At 40.8% G+C, this 10,659-nt stretch overlaps 1 protein-coding gene across 1 annotated transcript; it reads right to left on the reverse strand.

Annotated features, from left to right (window-relative positions):
• Positions 1-1,214: 1,214 nt before the first annotated feature.
• LOC108664723 lies at positions 1,215-10,403 on the reverse strand. The gene is made up of 5 exons (XM_018151392.2): positions 10,267-10,403; positions 9,936-10,050; positions 5,394-5,516; positions 4,398-4,697; positions 1,215-1,400 (listed from the first exon to the last, which is right to left on the reverse strand). The coding sequence occupies exons 1-5, from the start codon at positions 10,353-10,355 to the stop codon at positions 1,374-1,376; spliced, it is 654 nt and encodes a 217-aa protein (XP_018006881.2). The 5' UTR covers positions 10,356-10,403; the 3' UTR covers positions 1,215-1,373.
• Positions 10,404-10,659: the final 256 nt, after the last annotated feature.

Here is a 10,659-nt window from a genome sequence, read left to right on the forward strand (position 1 = left end):
AAGAACTCTACATGATGTTTATAAACACCTATCTCATGATATACGCGTACAATTACAGGGTTCGGAACGCAGTAAAGTGGATTAGTCATAGAATATAAAATAGAGTATCAGGATCATCAAAGCTCATAGTTCGTACGGTCCGACGTGTGTTTCACTAGCCACATTTTATCGGCAAAGTAGCACATTATACTCTCTCTTTTTTTTCATCCCGGACCGTTGATAAAACATAAACTTTGCCGACCAGGAGCTAGAGAACTAGAACCATACCTCAAATATCGCTGAATGTATATCTTTGACGACACAAGTACACATCCACGACGTAGGTCGCATAAGTAAATCAAGTATTTTCGGTGAGAAGTTTGAATATATAGACAGTTCTCCAATATGATATGTTATATTCAATATATTTTTCGTTATTTAATCAATTAGTATTATTAAAGTTTTAAAATAGGATATTACATAACAAATTTCCAATATCATGATGGCACTAAGAATTTTTTTCCATGTATAGCCAATAACTCACAGGCCCGAGAAATTCAATTTATCAAGCATTTTTATTTTCCTATTGTAAAGCATGCATTTAAAAAATTCAAACTGCATGGGACAGGCTTCATATTCGTCCTTCGAGGCTTAATTAATTAAGATCCATTTGTAATTTCACGATGAACGGCGTTGATATTTCTGAAAAATATTTAATTTTTGTGATCTCTTTAGCATCAACGATTCTTGCTGAAAATTATTCTTTTCAGCACAGCAAAATTTAATGCGATTTATGCATTTAATTTAATTTTTTGTTAGATACAAAATTATTGTTGAATATGAGCTATTATTAATAGTATATGCATAGCAAAGATGTTGCCGTTGGTGACAGTTGTGTTATACCAAAGATGTCGCCGCTGGTGACAGTTGTGTTATAACAAAGATGTCGCCGCTGGTGACAGTTGTGTTATAACAAAGATGTCGCCGCTTGTGACAGTTGTGTTATACCAAAGATGTCGCCGCTGGTTGCAGTTGTGTTGTAACAAGGATGTCCCCGCTGGTGACAGTTGTGTTGTAACAAAGATGTCACCGCTGGTGACAGTTGTGTTATAACAAAGATGTCGCCGCTTGTGACAGTTGTGTTATAACAAAGATGTCGCCGCTTGCGACAGTTGTGTTGTAACAAAGATGTCGCCGCTGGTTGCAGTTGTGTTGTAACAAAGATGTCCACGCTGGTGACAGTTGTGTTATAACAAAGATGTCGCCGCTGGTGACAGTTATGTTATAACAAAGATGTCCCCGCTGGTGACAGTTGTGTTATAACATAGATGTTGCCGCTGGTGACAGTTCATGACGAGATGAGTCTTACCAAGCAAAGACGTCAAACAACAGCATCAGGAGTCTAGCAGCGGATGACAGGCCTGCGAACAAGGAATATTGAAGGGACCTATTGTAAATACTATATAATTTTGAAGACTGAATTTTAAATGATGCAAGCTGTCATTTCAATACCATGCAGCTGAATTTCAAATAAATTGAGAAAATTTTAAATTACACTCATCTGCCTGGTAAGTTATATATATTTATTATCCATTCATTTATATTTACTATAATATCATATGTAATTGTAGACAACAGTTACAGTTGGATACTGCCTTAGTTTGGTAGCGTACCACGAACTATAGTACATGCTTGTACGAAATAACAATAAAAATTCTCCGATATGCTGGGTTTATTGATTAGAATCGTAATGTCACTAAAAATTCGTGGGAAAATTCGTGACTTAAAATAAGAATCGGTCATTATTATTAAGGGTAAAACACTGGCACCGCCTCTAAAGTTCTACTTTAATAAATATTATTACTACGAGTAGTTTCAGTACATCGAACTAGTGCATTCCCAAAACTGGGTATGAATGAACATATCAGAGCCCATCTCATGGAAATAATTCTTTAGAAATGGGACCGAATACTCATAGTGCCAAGATAACATTTCGGAATTGGAAGCAAATTTAATGAACCCGTAGAAGAGGCCTATGCGTAAAAAATGTTCTCTTTAACGAGCTCAATATGAGTGGCCAGTAAAAAATAGCGCCAGCGATACCTACGGCAGCATGCCAATCAACTGTCGCGTGGATGCCGCAGCAGCGAAATATCAGTGCCGTAAAGACCACTTGGGCGCAGTTATTAGGGTCACTCGTAGGCGTTGCATCGATGCCTCAGCCTGGCTACGTACCGACAGTAGCGGCATCGGCGCAATGTCTACGTGGCCATCTTAGCACTGGCAGGTGCATACCGGCATGGATTCACGACTTGTTTTCACATGTTACTTTAATGCATGTATTAAGGCATGAATATAACATGTGGATACATACATACATATGGTTAAATTCATTCTGTCATAGTTAAATGCAGAATTTTTACGTCCTTGTAGTACAATTTGATCGATATGAATTTATTGTTACGAAATTTCCAAGACATGATAAGGTAATTAACTTGACTGATTATTTTAAATACAACGTGGTTCATTCATAAGGATATATGGATACAATTGGTGAAATTGCTGTGAATGAACGAATGAAGTGTGCGCCCCACACTTGCCCAGGCAATAGATCTGATTTTAATAAGACGCTAGTTTAGTTTGGCTAAAACAGTGGTTCCCAAACTTTTTCGGGCTGGCACCCCTTTTATGGCTCCTTAGTGAATTTCTAGCGCCCCCCACAGACATAAGCATCTTCTTGGAATTTAGTAAACTGCAATTTTAAAAGATAAAGGTTAAACACAAATGTGTATTTTGCAAATAGAACCCCATTTAGTGAACCAATATGTTTTCCATCTGTTTTAACTGTTTCAGCACTAGAAACCTAGGACGTCGCGGGCGAATTTACGGCCGGACTAGTGGCCGGTCTCACAACCAATCTCCAAATTCAATTTTTTAAATAATATCTCCCAAACTAATGAACGCAGATCTATAAAACTTTGAACACGCATTCATTAGAACCTAACGGTGATGTTTAGCCCGTATTTTTTTAATTTCACCTTCATTCGTGAGTTACGCATATATCGCGCAACAGGCCGAAATTCGCAGTGATCAAAGAAATTATTTCAAAACATTGAACAAATTTGAGCGAAATTTTGAATATACATACCTAACTACCAAACGGTAATTTTTAAGATTATAATTTTTTTCCGATTTTACCTTCGTTTGCGAGTTTTTTCTTCATTTCACCGTCATTCTTGATTTCATACTTCCTTATATTCGGCCCGTATCGCCGAGTAATTTGTCACTTAAATTCGCGGCGATCAAGAAATTTCTTCTAAACTACAGAACAGATGTCAACGAAACTTTGTATATAAATACCTAACCTCTCAACGGTGATGTTTAGTTCGTGACAATTTTCCTTTTTTGCTTTCGTTCGCGAGTTATACAGATATATTGTAGGAGGAACGATCGGCTTTTCTACCGGCCGGTTTAACCAAGAGCCTTATACGTATATAGCCGTATAACTCGCAAACGAAGGCAAAACGAAAAAATTGTAAACATCACCGTTGCTGAGGTTAGGTATTTAAATACTAAGTTTCGTTTAAATATGTTCAGTAGTTTGGACTAAATTTCTAGATTACTGCGAAGTTAAGCACGTATTGCTGTTTAAATCACGAACGAAGGTGAAATGAAAAAAAAAAATCGCGAAAGACGGCACAATCGAAAAAATTTTCACGAGCTAAACATTACCGTTCGGTAGTTAAGACTGTAAATTCAAAAATTCGTTCGAATCGGTTCAGTAGTTTGGAAAAAATTACTTGATCGCTGTGAATTTCGGCCCGTATTGCTATATAACTATGGCAAAAACAAACGATGGCAAAATTCAAACAACTTTCACGAGCAAAACATTATCGTTAGGTCACAATGAATACATGTACCATGTTTCATCGAGTTAAGTTCATTAGTTTGAGAGATATTCCCTGATCGTTGAATTTATAAATTGACCGTGAGACTGGCCACGAGTTCGGCCGTTAATTTGTCCAAGACGTAAACCCAGGAGAGGTTAAATAACAGATCTTGGTGAAAAAAACCACCGTTGGGAGTCATGTGCTGCACGTGTTGTGTTCAAATCGTCAAACAAACGTTCGAACTTCTGACATTGACTTCGGACTACCGCCTCTTCCTATAGCCCCCATGATATACCGCCCTCTTATTCATACAGCCCCCAAAATCTTTCCACCGCCACTGGGGGGGCGATATCGCCCATTTTGGGAACCACTGGGCTAAAGGAAACGAAATTCGGATATATAGCCGACAATTTACGTTCTAATCAAGCTTACGACTCCCTAATTCAGAAGCTGACCCCCTCCCGAATTCAGACGGGGGTTTGGGTCTTAACAAGCGAAAAAAGTGCGGATGACTTGTGAAATTGTTACCTCGTCTGTATAGGCCTCTGCGCCCGTAGCAGTTGTATTCCCATTGACGGTGAAATTGAAGTTGACGTTTGTATTTCCATGGACGGTCAAATTGCTGTTGACGTTTGTAATGTTATTAGTCAACTTGTAGTTGACGTTTGAATTTTCATTAAAAGTCAAATTACTGTTGATCTCTGTGTTATTGTTGATGGTCGTATTAGCAGCTGGAATGCGCCCCCAATCAAAGTCACGTCCAAAGCGTTCGTAAACAGCCATCGATGCCCCCATTGGAAGATTGTCTAGCTGCGAAGAACTCATCGCCTTCAGGAGAAACAAAATAAATTAAATGGATTAATTGAATGGAGAGTCATTACGTAGCATGAACAGTAACTGTACATCTTTACACTTGTGAACAGAGCACAAGTGCTCTAATTTGCTTCTATTTCATGACCGTGGTATTACCCAAATATCACAGGGTAGTACGATTTATATTGTCACAGTATTGTTCATAGAAACCAGTTCCAAGTTGCAACGATGCGCTTTGATTTAAACGTAGATGTAACAAGTGTCAGATTCAATTGTCTGACTAATATTTGCTAAACGTTACAGAGTATCCACAATACCGTTGTTGGGTACATCTGTATGTACTTCTGATCATAATTTTATTACACCATGTCAACTTATAATTTTAAACTCAAAGATGGGAACCGACGATATTTTGAGCAGTCGATGGCTGTTCCAGTTAAAGCCAATGTAAGCCGCTGAAAATTATTTTGAATCTATTGCGGCATCGGAGAAAATGGAAAGAATTATTTTCTCGCAAGAAGTCGACGAAGAAGACCAAATACTTCACGTTCGCGGTTAAGTTCAGTAACTTTCCACCAGTGCTCTGCTTTGCTTCTTCATCACGAACGTCGTACTACGTACTCTTTGACATACGAAACCTGGACCTGTCTTTATACGCATCCTATACAGCGAGTTACAAGTTGTACCACGTGCCCAGCCCCCCATGCGTACCAAGATGGAGTCGTTGGACATTGCGCGCAGGGCAATGCGTGAAAGGCCAGCGAAGGAGGTTGGATCGAGCCTCCTTATTTTACTCGAGTCCAACCCGGCGAACACTACCCCCAATTCTCGCACCTGTAACGAAGTTGTAAGTATAGCGCATCTTCATCGTAGCAATCCACTCGTTTACTGCAGTCTAATTGGTGTACTGATACATATGAAACATTACATTATCATTATTATTACACGAAGAGATTATCGTGACGTCTGGTTAAATCAGAACTTTCAAGGCTTGTTACAAGAAAAAGGGGGAAAAATTATACTTTGAGCACATAGACAAAAACATTTCATCAAATAATAACGGAGTGCTCCTATTTGACTGATTCAAGCCGCCATAAAGAAACGGATAAACCTGACTCTATAGTCTATATTGACTAAAGAAGCAGATGAACGGATTCTATATTGACAAGAGAAACAGATAAACAGATTCTATATTGACTGAAGAAACTGATAAAAATTCTATATTGATTTCAACAGCAAGCTAAAGCAGGGAGCAAGTATTGTCGACAATTCGCCTAGTCGAGACCACGAGAGTATTTTTTATTGCCGTCAGTCTCAAATTTGCAATCGCCAGCTTCAAAGTTCTTTCAATACATTGATTTGCATCAATTTCTCGAATGAATTAGATAAATTTATGATTTCACAGATATTTATATATATTCTTCATTGATATGTTTGGTGAGTTTTATTTGTGTCAGGAAAGTTCCTTCCTGGACGTGGTGCTTGTAGGACTTGCGTCGCTCGCGCGAAATTTATTGCCGCGGGCCTGAATTTGAGTCGGTTGTTTCTCTTCTTCAGCGAAACCCCGAAAGAAATAGAAACCAGGGTGGCTGGACTGGGCTTTGCTTCTTCATCACAAACGTCGTACTACTTACTTTTTGACATTCGAAACCTGGACCTGTCTTTTTATGCATCCTATACCACACTCACCATGCATTTCATATGTTAGTTACACGAAGTCAACTCCCTAGCCTTATAAAGAGGGGAGGCGTCAATCTCCCACATATCCGTTGGACAAGTGTGGGCGGCTTGGCGGTTTGTGACCGCGACAGAAGTCAAGAAGCCAAACTAGTGAAGATTGATGTCGAACATTTACTTAGTCAGCATGTACGGTTGCCGATAAGGAAACACAATATCCTCGATCTCTTTTTTAGTAATAATGAAAGAATGGTGGTTGACGTTTTGGTTGAAGAACCCTCACTGTCAGACCACCACGTTGTGATGGTGTATACGACAATTGGAACTGATACCCAGCCCAGGCTATACACCAAAAAGGACTGGCAGGACACAACTTCCACCATCAAAGAAAGGATTAGTAGGCAATTTGGAATGAACTTGAAGAAACTTATTGGAGAGAAGAGTTTCACGAGATGAAGGCAGAGAAAATTTGCACAAAACTATGTGAGAAACTGGCACAGGTATGTGTGCGTCATAACCCGGGAGAAACAGGCCCCAACGACCGCAGCATTCCGGGAGACCGACGAATCTTCATGAGAAGACGCACACGATTGAATAAACAAATAGCTGAATCCACTAGTGATCAGAGGAGACAGAGACTAGTAGATTTGCACAAGGAAACAGAACTCAGGTTGTAGGAATCGCACTGGATGGAAGAACAAGCTGCCGATGAACGAGTAGTTGAGGTCATCAGAGAAAACCTGAAGTATTTTTTAAAATACGCCAAGTCCAAGGCTAAAATAAAGACGCCAGTCGGCCAGCTGAAGGATAACGATAAGTACTTATATCATTAGTCTGCTTATATCGCAAGTTCACAAGGAATTTAAAAGCAAAGAAAAGGCCAAGAAAATTCACCATATCGATATTGAAAACGTTTCGGAGTCCAGCTCCATCATCAGTTCGACTAAACTAAAAATGAATAAAACCACTTTAAGAGCCAAAATTCAAAGACAGACATAAAACCTAAACAAGACCTAACATTATATCGAAATAAACAGGACTAGTTATGAACAACTTAGTCCTAGGGGTACGACAAGAATATAAAATCCTAGCGATTTACTATTTCCAGATTATATGAGCTAAACGCATTACTGAGACATGGTTTTCGTTTGAAGATATGTAGAGACTCCAAAATTCTCAAATCCGAGCAGCCAGAAGTGGAACCGAGTATCCTGAAATCACTCTCAGATACAGCCACGTCGCACTGTTCAGCATGGAGGCGCACGGAAGAATGAGGAGGCTTGGCGAGAGGCAAGTTAGAACGATAGCTCCTGCCACGGTGTTCAGAAACCCGGATGTAGAAGTTACGCGACGTCATTCCAACGTGCGTAGGATAACGATGTCCTTGTCGGAGATTATCAGGGCATGTGCAAATTAGTGGGATGGCAGTTTGAATCAGTCTTCAGTAACCCCCGCTACTAAGGGGAGGAGAATGAAATCGAAGTTCTCCAGGAGCTCCCAGGTGGAAGGGGGTTGGAGAACATTGAGTTTGGACCATAGGATATGGAAATAATTATCAAAGAACTGGCGATGGTCTCAGCACCAGGACCGGATGGAATTCTGGCAGTGTTGTTGAAGAAGTGTTGGAACTCTGAAGGCTCCGCTCACAATGCTCTGGAAAGCCTCGATGACGGAGGGAATTATTCCTAAGGGCCTATAAAAGTGGGACTGATAACGTCAATCCACAACGAAGGTTCGAGGGACAGACATCAAAATTACAGACCGATAACCTTGACCTCAGGCTGAACTGTATAATAATGGACAACATCGTTTCCGGCGAAATCGTTCCTGTTTATCACAGTTACTGGAACACCATAACCGCATATGGCCCCACTAGAGGAGGGAGCTGGCGTGGATGTAGTATACCTGGACTTTGCTAAAGCCTTTAACAAAGTTGATCATGGGTGCTCTTCAGAAAACTGAGACTCTTGGGGTAGGAGGAAGCTTGTTAGGGTGGATCCACAACTTCCTTAAAAATAGAGTACAAGCTGTCGCAATTGGAAACTCGAAATCGAGAGAAGAGAGGGTGGAAAGCGGAGTGCCATAAGGCTCGGTGCTTGGACCGATCCTATGCCTCATCCACATCGTCAATATCGGCCTTGAACTTACCCACGCATATACATCGTCATTTGCGGACGATACAAGAGTGCTGATGATGATCACAGCGGATTTTGATGAAGATCACAGCTGCAAATTGTTCTAGATCTCAGAGTGTTGATGTGTACTGTAGCCACATTCGATGACCACATCGAGGAAATAGTTGCGCGAGGGAGACAAAGGATGGGGTGTATCTTACGGCCATTAATTTTCGAGCAAGAGAAGCAGCGCCAATGATTACACTCTTCAGAGACCTCGTGCTCCCCAATCTTGAATACTGCTGTCAGCTTTGGGCGCCGCTCAAGGCCGGTGCGGTGCGGAAACTGGAGGCAGTGCAGCGGACCTTCACGCACAGGATCAGCGGCATGAGGGAGCTGGACCTGAACTACTGGAACAGGCTGAAACAACTGGGACTGTACTCACTGGAGAGGGGGAAGAAAGAGGTATATCATACTGTGCACTTGGAAGATGATAAACGGACTGGCTCCCAACTTTGAATGTGAGACCTCCAGAATAGTGACACATTACAACGAAAGGAGGGGCAGGCTGTGCAGGATTCACCCATTTAATAATCGAGCCGAGGCCAGAGTACAGACTATTCGTGAGGGATCACTGTCCGTGGTAGGACCAATTAAGGCTGTTTAACGCCTTACTAAAGGTGCTGAGAGGAATTTACTCTTGCGACTTTCAAGAGACAATTGAATAAGTATCTGAAGAAGATCCTGGATAGTCCATTTACGGGAAACTAGCCTCAGCGAGTGAAAAGCAACAGCATCTTGTAGCAGCTGTCCCACAGTAGGGCAAATAAACGGAACACGTCCCGTGGGCGAGGTGGCCTGCCTATCGACGACTTGGAGATAGAAGACGACGAAGGCAGAGTATCAGCTTGACAATGTAATGAGAAGTCCTAAACTCTTCATAAGGTCATAAGGCAATAAGTAAAGTGGATCAGCAGTTATAATATAGAAAAAAGCTGATATTTCATTGTTAACTTGAATGCATTTTTAGAACTCTCATTTTACTCATTGTCACGGTCATTTCACATGTTTTTTTCTCTTCTGTTGCATTCTAGAGCAGCGAGAGCTGACCGCAATGATATCTGTGATGCTGACTTCCTATTTGTTTTGTTGAGACGAATTTATTCGAAACAAAGGATGAAAATGTGACTGACTGGCCTTATCGTTACTGACCGACGACTCATGAGCTACTTAAATCGCCCGTCATTTCGAACCCCCGATAGCGATGAAAAATATGAGCTCACGAAACCAAAGGCAATCAGAAATTGAGTGGTTGAATCCTGCTAACTTTCAAACTCAGGATTCTGTTTGAGTTTCCAAGGCTCGGTTCAGGCTAACTAAACCCCAGTCAAGAACCCGCATTTTTTCAACTCATTTGCGAGATAGCTTCTGACAACGAATAAAACTGGAAAGGATTCATTACCTGGGCTCTTGACAAGACGCTGGGGTAATATGTGCTCGCTTTCGAAGCAAGAGGTGCCAACACATCATCTCTACTACAGCCTTCAAGGGTGATCCCGAGCGAAACCAACGCGTTCCTGGGAGGAAGAAAAGATTCAAATTAATACAAAGGCAAGCGTGTTCAAGTGGTGATAAATAACATCAAATTCATTTATGAGATTTAAGACTGTCATATTCATGTAGAGATATGAATTCATAAAAATTAATATGAATTAAAGTCTATTAAAATTTGGGTTCATTATAACTGAAATAATTTGTTTGGAGAAAAGGAAGAAATCCTAAGCCTGACTCACCCGACGCGCTCTGGACTAAGGGTGTTGATGAGGGAGGCGTTGGCGGCGCACAGGAGGCGGTTGTACATGGCGAGCTGCTTGTCCGACATGTCGGCCAGCGCCCGCCATGTCGTGAGCACCTTATCAGCGTACGCCCGCAGCTGGGAAAAGATAATTAATAATACGTTAGTGTAATACTCAAATATGAAACTGAAAAATATCCAAATTATTATTCTTGATGACGATTATTTTGTTTTTTAATCCTTAATCACGAGAAATGAAAGAAAATAAAGTGGAGGCTCACATATAAATGCACGTCGGAACAGAGATGATGAAATTAAGGTATCGGCATGAGACGAAAAATACGAAGGGTCCATAATTTAGGTTTTAATATGTTTTCAGTAAGACTAGCAG

This window comes from Hyalella azteca, unplaced genomic scaffold, assembly GCF_000764305.2.
Source record: "Hyalella azteca isolate HAZT.00-mixed unplaced genomic scaffold, Hazt_2.0.2 contig13709, whole genome shotgun sequence".
Taxonomy (NCBI): Eukaryota; Metazoa; Arthropoda; class Malacostraca; order Amphipoda; family Hyalellidae; genus Hyalella; species Hyalella azteca.

Excerpts from the sequence above, each read along its gene's own strand:
- LOC108664723 (XM_018151392.2), bottom strand. The coding sequence starts at position 10,355 with ATGTCGGACAAGCAGCTCGCCATGTACAACCGCCTCCTGTGCGCCGCC. Across the intron at positions 5,517-9,935 it reads GCGTCTTGTCAAGAGCCCAG|GTGCGAGAATTGGGGGTAGT; the intron begins GTAATGAATCCT and ends ACTTCGTTACAG. Across the intron at positions 1,401-4,397 it reads CAGAGGCCTATACAGACGAG|GCCTGTCATCCGCTGCTAGA; the intron begins GTAACAATTTCA and ends CCTTGTTCGCAG.